Below are 14674 nucleotides of genomic sequence, written 5' to 3' on the forward strand. Positions count from 1 at the left end.
ATCCCAGTCTAACATTAGCTCTCCTAAAATTTGTTTTATACGGTCGGTTAGTTGGTTAGTTACATGTTCCAACGATTCTTTTATTGAAATGCTGTGGAACGAGTCAGATTACAGAATATGTATACACAATTAGTGTTAACATTAACGAACACGTTATATTTTAGTCCTCCTCGTGCAACTACACTTAAAAACTAAGGCCTGGTTTTTAAGGCTACCAGTTTATAAATAGGCACTCGTCGATGGAATAGAAAGAGCTGTCCTGGAGAAATGTTGTTAGGTTAGATTTAAAACTTGCTTTGTTACCTGTCAGACATTTTGTGTTACTGAGCAAATGATCAAAAAGTTTTGTTGCTGCATATTGAACTCCTTTCTGAGCCAAGGACAGCTTTAATAATGGATAATAGAGGTCAACTTCTCATCTAGTTTTGTAGCTATAGACATCACTATTCTTCTCAAATTGCGATTGATTATTAATGACGAATTTCATTAGCGAATATATGTATTATGATGGTGCAGTTAAAATGCCTAACTCGTTGAAGAAGTACCTACATGACGGGTTAACGCCACATATTATTCATAGTGCTCGCTTTTGTGCAGTCAATACTTTCTCTCTGAGTGATGAGTTAGCATAGAAAATTATTCCACAAGACATTGCGTGGAAATACGCAAAATATATCAGGAGGTTGACTCGTTTTTTTTTTTTCAGATATTAGCAGTTGTACAAAGAGCAAAAGTAGCTGAACTAATTGTTTGAGAAGTTCAGTTTTCATCAGTGTGTCAGTTCACTTGAGGCCGCTCCACGATGTTATTCCTAGGTATTTTACGGTAATTACTGTTTGCACTGTTTTGTCACCAATGACGTAATCAAAAAATGGCTCTAAGCACCATGGGACTTAACATCTGAGGTCATCAGTCCCCTAGACTTAGAAATACTTAAACCTAACTAACCTAAGGACTTCACACACATCCATGCCCGAGGCAGGATTCGAACCTGCGACCGTAGCAGCAGCGCGGTTCCGGACTGAAGCGCCTAGAACCGCTCGGCCTCAGCGGCCGGCAATAACGTAATCCATAGTAAATGTAACCCTTAACGTTCAGGGTCAACTGCAAATTCCTATGCCAATCATCCACCCTTCGTCGGCCCTGGTGGTCTGGCGGTGAAGAGCGTGCCTGGAGACTGAGAGGTCGCGGGATCAAATCCCGGTCGGACGACGGAAATTCTCAGTCAACCTTCGCTCTAGCCTTCACTTCTCAAAGACGCGAGGCGCTGGAAGGAACGACTTGTGGTTTGGATTTCACTTTAAACTGTAGGTTCCTTTTCCCATCTTGGATAACTGGTGCAGATTAGGGACACGCAAGTCGCCGGAGTGGCGTCCAATTGAAAGACTTGACTCTGCCATTGAGCCAGATAAAATTACTACCCATCCTCCACATTTTTCCTGCATTTTGCTACAGTCTTTAGCGTTTCAACCTTGCTACAGGCAGCAGTATCTTCTGAGAATAGCCTAACGAAACTTGCACGTTATCCAGTAAATCATTTATATACATTGGTGTGCGAAACTTAAGTACTTTGTCATGATGTGTAACAGCCAAGTGAAATAGCTCGAAGAAACTCGGACCATACGTACAAAGAACTGCTACAGTATAGTACAGTAGGTGACTGAAAGTAATACGCAATGAGACGGACAGGAATGATAGTCTTATTTAAGGGCAATAATTTCACTTAAGCCACCGCGATTTATAATGGGACCATATACATTATGAAACCTTATATGACGAGAGGGAGGAACACGTAATTCATAAACTAACAAATTTCGAACATGGTCGTTTTGGTAGTCCAGCCAGAAATAATGTTGCATCGGCGTACTAACTCGCTACACTCATCGCTCATCTGTCAATATTACTGTGACACCGTATTGCTTCCCCATGTGCGTCTGTTCAGCTGTGTATTCTGCCCTGACTTCATTTTTATTTATAACAATACACGAGAGCATCGAACAGCGCAGGTGGACGAGTTCTTGGAACGAAAGGATATTCGGCGAATGGACAGGCCAGCCATTTCCCGCGACTTAAGTTCAGTCGAATATGTGTGTGATGCGTTGGGGGAGACGTATTGCTGTACGTCCACGTGAATCGCCGATCGTCCGGCAGTTGTCAGCTGCGCTGGTGGAGGAATGAAACCCCCTACCACAAAAAGTGCTTACCAACCTTGTGATTAGCATGGGAACACGTTGCAGAGAATGCATTGTCCTCTGTGGCGATCACACACCCTGTTAATAATCATTTTTAATCACCCGCCCCAGCAACATAAAATGTGTGACAGGTAGCAAAGAAAGTTTCTTCTGGTCCTGCTAAACACAACGTGTTGGGTTCTATCTGCTAGGAAGTCCTGAATCCAGCTACAGATGTGGTGCGACATTCGGCAAGCTCGTGTTTTGTTCGCTAAACAATAATCATCAAATGTATCGAATGCCTTCCGGAAGTAAGTTGTATATACAAAAGGACTCGTTTACATGTCCCTTTACTGTTCTTATTTCACAATACCTCTTGTACCAACTGCCCAGACAAGCAAGACTCGCAATGAACTTCTCAGTGTTCCTGGATATGAAACTTCCTCGCAGATTAAAACTGTGTGCCGGACCGAGACTCGAACTCGGGACCTTTGCCTTTAGCGGGCAAGTGCTCTACCATCTGAGCTACCCAAGCACGACTCACGCCCCGTCCTCACAACTGTACTTCTGCCAGTACCTCGCCTCCTACTTTCCAAACCAGGCTGTGGCTAAGCCATGTGTCCGCAATATCCTTTCTTTCAGGAGTGCTAATTCTGAAGGGTTCGCAGGAGAGCTTCTGTAAGGTTTGGAAAATAGAGGCGAGGTACTGGCAGAAGTAAAGCTGTGAGGACGGGGCGTGAGTTGTGCTTGGGTAGCTCAGATGGTAGAGCACTTGCCCGCGAAAGGCAAAGATCCCGAGTTCGAGTCTCGGTCCGGCACACGGTTTTAATCTGCCAGGAAGTTTCCTTACCAGTAATTTCTTTCTCTTTCGACAATTTGGGTTGCAGATGACGAAGCATCCATTGTAAAGCAAAGAGGAAGTAAGGAGCTGCTGTCTTCATCAAGGAATTCCACAAAAATTTAATCCCCATCCCACCGTGGCCGAGCGGTTCTAGGCGCTTCAGTCTGGAACCGCGCTGCTGCTACGGTCGCAGGTTCGAATCCTGCCTCGGGCATGGGTGTGTGTGATGTGCTTATGTTAGTTAGGTTTAAGTAGTTCTAAGTCTAGGGGACTGATGACCTCAGATATTAATACAAAATTGTTGAGGCTTTCGTGGCCACTTGTTGACAAACTGCCTATTGGCTTCTGTCTCGGGTTCTTCGGCCGACGTTCATCTAATGATTTTTCTGACGTTTCGCCAGCACGAGTGGCTGGCATTGTCAAAGCTTCACCCTCCATTGCCAGTTCACCACCGGCAATGGAGGGTGAAGCTTTGACAATGCCAGCCACTCGTGCTGGCGAAACGTCAGAAAAATCATTAGATGAACGTCGGCCGAAGAACCCGAGACAGAAGCCAATAGGCAGTTTCTCAGATATTAAGTCCCATAGTGCTTAGAGCCATTTTTGAAACCATCCCCTCACAACAAAAAATTTAGGTTTTCCCTAGTTTCCATCAACAGCTTAAAGCGCATGCTGCAGTGGCCCCTATGAAAAAGATAAGCCCCATTTCCTTATTTATTTTTGTCCACTCCGAGCTCATGCTCAATCTATAATGGCCTCGTCCTCGACGGAACGTTTAATCCTGATCTTCAGTCCTTCGCTTTCTTTCCTACAGCAATTTGCCAACAACCATATCGTGTTAACTGCAACGGACTTCTGTCGTCTCTAAAATGTTTCATTTCAACGGGTTTGAAACAGGGATCCAAGCCGAGCACTTTGGGAAATCTGTTAACACTTAGGTCAAGCGGAAGGCCATCAGGAACGAGGATCAAGTGAAAGAAAGAAAAACAGCTTTACCTTCCTTTGCAAAAATTAATTGCTTTTTGAGGAAACTTAAAAGTATTACAATGTGTGCACATAGAGACAGGTGGGTATAGTGTGTCTTTGGCTTTGGGGCACCATGTTCTTCGATGATAAGCATATGGTTATTCCTGTACTCAAGACAAATGAAAAATGACACAAGAATACAACGAACGACGATGTCCTGATCCTTCCGGACATGTCGACATTTCCCCACACACACTCCGATTAATGCAACAGTACTGGGGTCCCCACTGTATATGGTAACAGGCCCACTTTCTGACACCTAAATGCGGGCTACTTACTACTTTTCTAAATGCGCACGCCTTGATATATGTGATGAGTGTTCCACAGTATCTACATCTACATCTATGGTCCACTACCAGCTGTACAGTGCACGACGAAGCATACTCCGTATCGATTTTAACCATCTTTTTGTCCTACTTCATTTTTTTATACAGCAAGGGTAAAATAACTTTTATACACCTCTAAGAATAAGAGGCCCGTATCTACAGAGGGCCAGCATGTTAATTACTTGATTTGGAAATGTTACTTGTATATGGCGGCCAGTTGCTCTTCGTGTCGCCATCCCTTTCCCTACCAGTGTACTCCAGCTATCTGTCTAAAGTGTTATCCCATGTGAAAGTGTTCGAGCATTTTCTGTATGTTTGAGAATCGTGCAGTTGAGGCGGACGTGGGTACCTGCCCGATATTCACTTGATCGGACGAGGGAACCCGCCGAAAAACCACATACGGGCTGGCTAGCACACCGGCCCTCGTCGTTAATCTGCAAGGAATATTCGATCCGGGACCAGCACACCTCCTCGAATCCCGGAAGCGACGTGCTAACGTGTGGGGCTATTCGTGCGCGTTTAAATACGTATTTAAGTGCCTTAATCTTTTTCCCCTTATTCTCTTCATCCCTACCTGAGATGAATGGTGTAGATAGAAGTGTCGAACAGTCTTCTTCGAATGCTGGTTCCATAAATGTATCCAATAGATGAAACCTCCTGGCAGATTAAAACTGTGTGCCGGACCGACACTCGAACTCGGGACCTTTGCCCTTCGCAGGCAAGTGCTCTACCAACTGAGCTGCCCAAGCACGACTCACGACCCGTCCTTACAGCTTAGTCATGTCTCCGCAATATCCTTTCTTTCAGGAGTGCTAGTTCTGCAAGGTTCGCAGGAGAGCTTCTGTAAAGTTTGGAAGGTAGGAGACGAGGTACTGGCAGAAGTAAAGCTGTGAGGACGGGTCGTGAGTCGTGCTTGGGTAGCTCAGTTGGTAGAGCACTTGCCCGCGAAAGGCAAAGGTCCCGAGTTCGAGTCTCGGTACGGCGCACAGTTTTAATCTGCCAGGAAGTTTCATATCAGCGCACACTCCGCTGCAGAGTGAAAATATCATTCTGGAATTATCAAATAGAGTCCCGTGAGAACAACGGTGACTGTCTGCGAGACATATCAATTTAAGTTCTTTGACAATATCTGTTGCACTTTCATGCGGGCTATGCCAACCCGCTACGATAGTGGCAACGCGTCTTTGAATTCGTTCAGTGTCTGTTGCCATGGCTATTTAATAAAAGCTTCAAATGCTGAAGCTGTATTCTAGGTCTAGAGTTGGACCCACTAGCGCCTTGTATGTTGCATCCTCTACAGATTCATTGCATTTTCCCAGGACTTTCCCATCATATGCGTCTTCCAATCGATAGCAACTGTCTGCGCCCTTCCGCCTCATAAAAAAAAATGCTCATCACAAACCGAATTTGAATCCTGCATCGGGAAACACACAGATTTATCAATTCAGTAGCAGGTTGGAGAAGGCGGAACATGTAATGAACACTGGCTACTAACAAGAGTATTCAGAATCATTTGTCATGAAATCTCAAAAAGATTTTCTACCCGTTATCGAGAAATTAATATGAGCTGTTCACCCCCCTCCCTCTTTTCCTCTCTCCTCTTCTCCATCCCCCCACCCCTGTCACATGCCACCTATATAGCTCAGCTCCTGCGTATACTCATGCCACTATTGTTCAATGCTTCATTTTCTGGCACGTTTCTATCGATGGCGTAAAAGTGTTACAGCTGGAACGCCGTCCGTTTTGACAGTAATCTCTGTTTATCCGTTCGGCTTTAGGGCGCTGCATCCCTTGCTTTGTACTTTCATCTTCATTTTGATCTAGTAGTGCTTAAACTAAAAGTTTTGCGAGGTACAGTTTCCTTTTATGTTTCTGATGAAGGTTTAACCTTAGCTGTTTTGGATTCACCTTTCCTCTCTAGCATGTCTTAAGTAAATGCACCAGTCTGCTAGTCAGAACGAAACTTTCATTTTTTTAACATTTCTCTTGTATGCCCTCGTATACTTGAGATTCTCTGCTTCCAAGTGAAGCTTTCATCGACCAGACGATGATCTAAATACCACATCTACATCTACATGATTACTCTGCAATTCACATTTAAGTGCTTGGCAGAGGGTTCATCGAACCACAATCATACTATCCCCCTACCATTCCACTCCCGAACAGCGCGCGGGAAAAACGAACACCTAAACTTTTCTGTTCGAGCTCTGATTTCTCTTATTTTATTTTGATGATCATTCCTACCTATGTAGGTTGGGCTCAACAAAATATTTTCGCATTCGGAATAGAAAGTTGGTGACTGAAATTTCGTAAATAGATCTCGCCGCGACGAAAAAGTCTTTGCTTTAATGACTTCCATCCCAACTCGCGTATCATATCTGCCACACTCTCTCCCTTATTACGTGATAATACAAAACGAGCTGCCCTTTTTTGCACCTTCGATGTCCTCCGTCAATCCCACCTGGTAAGGATCCCACACCGCGCAGCAATATTCTAACATAGGACGAACGAGTGTAGTGTAAGCTGTCTCTTTAGTGGACTCGTTGCATCTTCTAAGTGTCCTGCCAATGAAACGCAACCTTTGGCTCGCCTTCCTCACAATATTATCTATGTGGTCTTTCCAACTGAAGTTGTTCGTAATTTTTACACCCAGGTACTTAGTTGAATTGACAGCCTTGAGAATTTTACTATTTATCGAGTAATCGAATTCCAACGGATTTCTTTTGGAACTCATGTGGATCACCTCACACTTTTCGTTATTTAGCGTCAACTGCCACCTGCCACACCATACAGCAATCTTTTCTAAATCGCTTTGCAACTGATACTGGTTTTCGGATGACCTTACTAGACGATAAATTACAGCATCATCTGCGAACAACCTAAGAGAACTGCTCAGATTGTCACCGAGGTCATTTATATACACTCCTGGAAATGGAAAAAAGAACACATTGACACCGGTGTGTCAGACCCACCATACTTGCTCCGGACACTGCGAGAGGGCTGTACAAGCAATGATCACACGCACGGCACAGCGGACACACCAGGAACCGCGGTGTTGGCCGTCGAATGGCGCTAGCTGCGCAGCATTTGTGCACCGCCGCCGTCAGTATCAGCCAGTTTGCCGTGGCATACGGAGCTTCATCGCAGTCTTTAACACTGGTAGCATGCCGCGACAGCGTGGACGTGAACCGTATGTGCAGTTGACGGACTTTGAGCGAGGGTGTATAGTGGGCATGCGGGAGGCCGGGTGGACGTACCGCCGAATTGCTCAACACGTGGGGCGTGAGGTCTCCACAGTACATCGATGTTGTCGCCAGTGGTCGGCGGAAGGTGCACGTGCCCGTCGACCTGGGACCGGACCGCAGCGACGCACGGATGCACGCCAAGACCGTAGGATCCTACGCAGTGCCGTAGGGGACCGCACCGCCACTTCCCAGCAAATTAGGGACACTGTTGCTCCTGGGGTATCGGCGAGAACCATTCGCAACCGTCTCCATGAAGCTGGGCTACGGTCCCGCACACCGTTAGGCCGTCTTCCGCTCACGCCCCAACATCGTGCAGCCCGCCTCCAGTGGTGTCGCGACAGGCGTGAATGGAGGGACGAATGGAGACGTGTCGTCTTCAGCGATGAGAGTCGCTTCTGCCTTGGTGCCAATGATGGTCGTATGCGTGTTTGGCGCCGTGCAGGTGAGCGCCACAATCAGGACTGCATACGACCGAGGCACACAGGGCCAACACCCGGCATCATGGTGTGGGGAGCGATCTCCTACAGTGGCCGTACACCACTGGTGATCGTCGAGGGGACACTGAATAGTGCACGGTACATCCAAACCGTCATCGAACCCATCGTTCTACCATTCCTAGACCGGCAAGGGAACTTGCTGTTCCAACAGGACAATGCACGTCCGCATGTATCCCGTGCCACCCAACGTGCTCTAGAAGGTGTAAGTCAACTACCCTGGCCAGCAAGATCTCCGGATCTGTCCCCCATTGAGCATGTTTGGGACTGGATGAAGCGTCGTCTCACGCGGTCTGCACGTCCAGCACGAACGCTGGTCCAACTGAGGCGCCAGGTGGAAATGGCATGGCAAGCCGTTCCACAGGACTACATCCAGCATCTCTACGATCGTCTCCATGGGAGAATAGCAGCCTGCATTGCTGCGAAAGGTGGATATACACTGTACTAGTGCCGACATTGTGCATGCTCTGTTGCCTGTGTCTATGTGCCTGTGGTTCTGTCAGTGTGATCATGTGATGTATCTGACCCCAGGAATGTGTCAATAAAGTTTCCCCTTCCTGGGACAATGAATTCACGGTGTTCTTATTTCAATTTCCAGGAGTGTAGATCAGGAACAGCAGAGGTTCCAGGACGCTTACCTGGGGAACTCCTGATATCACTTCAATATCACTCGATGGTTTGCCTTATATTACTACGAACTGCGACCTTCCTGACAGGAAATCACGAATCCAGTCGTACAACTGAGACGATACCCCATAGGCCCGCAGCTTGATTAGAAGTCGCTTGTGAGGAACGGTGTCAAAAGCTCTCCGGAAATCTAGAAATACTGAATCAACTTGAGATCCCCTGTCGATAGCGGCCATTACTTCGGCGAATAAAGAGCTAGCTGCGTTGCACAAGAACGATGTTTTCCGAAACCATGCTGATTACGTATCAATAGATCGTCCCCTTCGAGGTGATTTATAATGTTTGAATACAGTATATGCTCCAAAACCCTACTGCAGACCGACGTCAATGATATAGGTCTGTAGTTAGATGGATTACTCCTACTACCCTTCTTAAACACTGGTGCAACCTGCGCAATTTTCCAATCTGTAGGTACAAATCTATCGGTGAGCGAGCGGTTGTATATGATTGCTAAGTAGGGAGCTGTTGTATCAGCGTAATCTGAAAGGAACGTAATCGGTATACAATCTGGACCTGAAGACTTGCCCGTATCAAGCGATTTGAGTTGCTTCGCAACCCCTAAGGTATCTACTTCTAAGAAACTCATGCTAGCAGCTGTTCGTGTTTCAAACTCTGGAATATTCCATTCGTCTTCCCCGATGAAGAAATTTCGGAAAACTGCGTTCAATAACTCCGCTTATAGCCATGGTTCTGTTGGATATGGTGTATCCCAGACCTTCTTCTGTCATTAGCAGATGCCGTTCCAGTCAGTTGTAGTGGCATGTAGGTTAACTCGGGAACCACGACGCTTTTTCACTTTTTAGCATGCTCTGAGCATTGCCAAACTGAGAGGTATGTTAAATGACAGATTCAGATCGTTAGACAGTTCAGTGCTTCTGCCATTTAAACGCCAGTCCAATCTGGAATGGACTAACGCTAACAATCGACAGTTTCGTAGGACACAGATGCTATAGAAGCGCTGCGCACCGTGACATAATATCTAGTCCTGTTACCGTGGCACCAGCTGGTTTGGCGTCTTCAGCACCTGCCATGCCTTCAGGCATTACTGTCACGCATGAGTTGTTCCGGAGAAAGTGCTACAGTTCTGTCCCTGTGCGGCGCTGCGGTGAGCACGTGACCCCACCGCTATACGATTCAGTGGCGACGCGCCAGCAGCCACCACTAGTCCGCCGTCTGGAATCCAGCTGGAATGACGTCCAGCGTGAAGGCTGCGATCCACAGGCCAGCTGGAGAACTTTTGTCGTGTGAGAATGTGCGCCCGAATATCGTCCAGTGCGCTCACGTGCGTGAGTAAAGGATCTGCCTGACGCCATTGTAGTTTTACTACTACGTGACTGCCAGACTCTAGCGAACTACGACTTTCACTTTCAGTGTGGTAAGCTGCTTCCTTTCATCTTTCCGGCCCACCCACTGATCAGCAGATAGGACCTCTGAGCTCACCTAGTGGAAAAGTGAGAAACTGCATCGAGTGCTGTGTGCTTACAAGAGTCCAGAAAGTGAGTGGATAAACGTGTGCTCGATCAGTGCTGGAATCCTAGGCTACAGGAAATAGAGTTCTTTCAGCTTTTGACAAGTTGACTTACTTGCCATAATTACCGCAAAATAGTCTAGAAAATGACTAGCCCTTCGCTAATGCAGATTTTGGGTGCAGAATGACCGCTAATAAAAGAGCTTTGTGGTAATTAGATACATCTTTCACAATAGATAGTTTCTCGTCTCGAGCAGGTTTTTGAAGCTCTTACCGGGTGATGCAAATCTGGTATTAAGGACACCAGTAGTGGGGCTTCTTCATTAACTTCTTTCCGAATACGCTGAAGCTTAAAGAGAAATGGAGACCTGCAAAGTTACCGCTTCTACGACTGGCAACAACTAGCTCGAATTGTGCGACTGGTTCGTGGTTTTGCGCGGTGAATTGTAGTGAACGTAGCAAGTTTGCTGGCTGACTTCGTCTGCTTCCTCGAGAACGCTATCACGGAATTACGACACAAAAACAACGCTGGCGCACTTGTACCTGTCTTCTTGGCTTAACAGCTACGTAGAAGGCTGCACGACAGGTTTCAGTGTGTGCGCGTCGTCGTTGGGGTTAAGAACTTGCCAGTGGAACGTCAGTTATGTGAGCCTCACTCACATTCCTGCAACTAAATACTGCAGTGGTTCCCAGCGCCAGAAACAGATGTGACAGTGGTGTTAAGTGCTTTCTAATGATATTAAACCGGTGTTTTATTAACTACTACAAATCAGCGCGAGTGTTCTTTAGCGACCACAAACTGACTTGCCCGAGACTGCCCGAGAAGTTCCGCCGTGGTGAGTGATAAAAGCAGGAAGAAGCGGGAGCAGACTGAATTACGGATTCATTTATTTGCAGCAGAAACTGCATGGTCTGTGCAGGGTGTCCCGTCCTGCCGACACCTGAAGGATATTGCATCGGCCTCTGGCCTTGCCCACTCTGTCAGCCGCAGCCTTGAATGGGCCAACGCCGATCAGATTGCGAAAGCGGAACGGCGCCGTAGTACCCCGTGTTTAGAAACTACGCGCGCTTTCTCGAGAACTGTACTCGGAATCGGGTGCACGACAGTTGGGAACAGATCTCGTAGCGAGTAAGTACCAGTATCGCTGAAGAATTCTGTGAAGAAGTTGGACAAAACTGTACGCCTAGGTACTCACTTTCCTCGGCTCGATGGTGTGTATAGTTAAGTGACAGGTTTGGGTCGTGTGATGCAAGCTATGTGACACGGGCGAAATATTTTCCTATCGCCTTTTGTGCCACTTCTAGTGACTTTGGAGCCTCTCGAGTGGAGTTAGCGTTTACGCATCTGTAGACAAACAGGCACTGACATTCTAGTTGTCCTGCTGTAGCAATTCGTATCGCGTCATCACTTTCTTTTGTTATGTCGTGCTTTTTCCGTTCGCCGGGTTCTCAACCGTCTCGGTAGTAGTGAGTCGAAACTTCGCAAGTTTCGTTTTATTTCTGGTTCCCATACCCTTTATCTATCAGGAATGATTAACAGCAGCACCTCTCGCCTGACATATTTTGTGATTCGTAATTACAACAATCGTGTATTTAACTTTGTTTGAACGTTCGACTGAAACGTCGACTCTGCAAACCGGAAAAGTCGTCCTGTTGCTGAATGCTTTGCCGTTTACACGTTTGTGGCACTCGTTTTCTTGTTCAGTATTTGACTGTGGGTGACAAATTGCTCCGGCGTGTGTGGTTTCTAGAAGCATATTTTACCTAGACTCTTCGTGTTACCATAGTTCGTTTCTATTAACGGTTTCCGTTCCCATACCTTTACGGCTGCTGCTGAACCACCAGTCTCTTCAGGGCAATCGTACGTCAGGTGCGATTTCGCGAAGAACATCATAACCAGCCTCTCGGTCGTGTTAAACATAATAGTATATTCCCTCAACGGCGTTAATTTCCTCTAAGTGCCCTTACTGACGTGTGAACAGTGATAAATCGGCTGGATTTACGAAGTTCCTGACTCTGAATCATTTACGTTTTTGTGCACTATCGCATTTGCATCCTTAGTTGATTTCTGTCTCGAAGCAGTAACGTGGCCTGCAGGTAATTCGATAAAGCTCAATTGGCGTAACACTTACGGGCCTACCGAACCAGTTAATTATTTTACTTGTACACACTGTAGCGGGAAAAGCAGAAACTTGATTAGGAGATACCACTGAAGTAAATGAAAAAGAGCGAAACACGGGTTGTGTGACGAATTGAACTTAGCAGAAAAGCAAACAGGCGGCAGTAGCTCACTGAATAGGTCTCGCATTCCAATCAGCTGCTGCTCTCGGTAGTTGTGCGTCGTTAAGTGTTTGACGTGATAATCACTGGCCTCGCGCCATATGATCTTTGACGCGACGATTGTCAACATCGGCGTTGCTCGCGCGCCCCTCCGTGTCCAGTGATCGTCGAACGCATCTCGCTCCCCGCCCTCCCCCCACCCCTCCCCTAGCCCCTGCGCCATGCCCCTGCACATCCCCCGGTGGCGCGCGGCGTCGCTGTGCGCATCAGTGGTGCTGGCCGCGTGCTTGGGAGGCGTGGCGCTGTACCTGTGGCGCTCTCGTCCCCAGCCCGCGATGACCGCCGCCGCGGCGCCCCTAGCGGACTGGGAGTCGGGCACGCGGCTGCCCGTGGACGTGCGGCCGCTGCGCTATGACCTGGAGCTGCGGCCGGACCTGTCGGCCGGCGCCTTCACGGGCAACGTGTCGATCGCGGTGCGCGTGTCGGCGCCGCGGCGCTGGGTGGCGCTGCACTCGCGCGGCCTGCGAGTCTCCGGGGCCGCCCTCGCCACCGCCCCCGCAGGCGTCGCCGTGCCGCTGGAGCGCGCCTTCGAGGCACCGCGCGCCGAGCGCTACGTGCTGGTCCCGGCGCAGCCGCTGCAGCCCGGCGACTACATTCTCAGCCTGCACTTCGCCGGCTCGCTGGACGTCAACCTGGTCGGCTTCTACCGCAGCCGCTACACCGACAAGGACACCGGCCAACGAAGGTGACTTTTAGCCCCTTTTTAAGCCTGTTTTACAAGAGCGGCGTTTTGGTCATAACCGATTACTCGCTGTGGGCGCGCGTCGCTTGCTAGCGTATCAATCGGCCGCCAACTACGTCGCGAATGGGTCAGTGACGTCAGGTATCAGTCGGCTATGCTGAGTCATCATCATCAGTGTTCTGCCAAAAGGCAGGTTTTCACATGGTAGTTCTCCAGGTTGTCCGGTCTTCTGCCATCCTCTTCAGGTCTGCATAATTTCTTCTTCCCTTTATGTCGTCTATCATCTTGTATTCCTTCTTCCTCTCAGTCGTCTCCCAGAAACCAACCCTTCCAAAGCATCTGCTAGCAAGCACTCCCTTCTCAATGAATGACCCACCCAGTTCTTTTTCCTTTCTCTTACAACCTACAGCAGCCATGTTGGCCAAAGAGCTTGCACACCACAGATAAAATACTCCAAGTCAGAGACATTACGTACAGTTCAAGGTCACGTGCTGCCTAGCACGAAACCAAGTCCACACTACATGTATGATATTTGTTAATATTTGTTTGGAAAGGAGATAAGGAAAGAGATAAGGAACTTTATTGTCTATAATACAACATACAGTCACCATTGATCTTTATTTTACAATTGCCATTTCCGACTTTAGCCCATATAAACAGGTACTCATCGGCATTCAACTTCTTCTTTCTTCTGGTAGACAAAACAAAAGGCATACTAGGAACAAGAATACCATAAGGCTGTTTAGCCAACAGTCCTGTGGTCTCAGCAATACTCCAAGCCTTCCAAGTAATAATATTGGCAGCTGGAAATGCTTCAAGGCCACCATAATCAGCATGATTGCCCCAAACAACAGCTAAGGTAAGCCATGTTGAGCCTCCAAACACTGCTTGCACATCACAAGTGAAATTCAGACGCAGTCCACGAAACACATTGGGACCTCCAGTTAATTGCTGTTTACTAAATTGTCCAGCCCAGTCAATATCAATTGCTTTTAAGCTCCGATACACAGGTACACTGCGCCCCAGCGACGACGGTAACCTAGACGTCGCAGAGACATTGCTTCTCTCACCAACCATTTCCAATACTCTTTCATTACTCACTCTTTCCATCCAGCTTATTCTCTCCATTCTCCTCCACATCCACATCTCAAATGCTTCTAACCTTTTTTCATCCTCTCGTCTCAGCGTCCATGTTTCTGCCGCATATAGTGCCACACTCCAGACAAAACATTTGCCAAGGCTTTTCCTTAGATCTTTATCTAATTTGCCACATAAGAGTCTCCTCTTTCAGTTGAATGCCTCCTTCGCTATGGCAATTCAGGTCCTCAGTTATTGTGCTTCCAAGATATTTAAATGCACTTACTTGGCTAATGGTAGAGTGTCCTATTTTAATA

General features: G+C 47.4%; 1 protein-coding gene across 3 annotated transcripts in view; it reads left to right on the top strand.

Annotated features, from left to right (window-relative positions):
• The window catches only part of LOC126236128 (glutamyl aminopeptidase-like), a 470917-nt gene that overhangs the window by 342268 nt on the left and 113975 nt on the right, over positions 1–14674 (top strand). For 2 of the 3 annotated variants that reach the window (XM_049945205.1, XM_049945204.1), the window contains exon 2: positions 12868–13283. The exons of the other annotated variant lie outside the window; for it this stretch is intronic. In XM_049945205.1, the coding sequence (XP_049801162.1) occupies positions 12874–13283 (410 nt within the window). In that variant the 5' untranslated portion in view covers positions 12868–12873. The remainder of the gene's footprint in view (positions 1–12867; positions 13284–14674) is intronic. 3 annotated transcript variants of the gene reach the window in all.

This window comes from Schistocerca nitens, chromosome 2, assembly GCF_023898315.1.
Source record: "Schistocerca nitens isolate TAMUIC-IGC-003100 chromosome 2, iqSchNite1.1, whole genome shotgun sequence".
NCBI lineage: Eukaryota > Metazoa > Arthropoda > Insecta > Orthoptera > Acrididae > Schistocerca > Schistocerca nitens.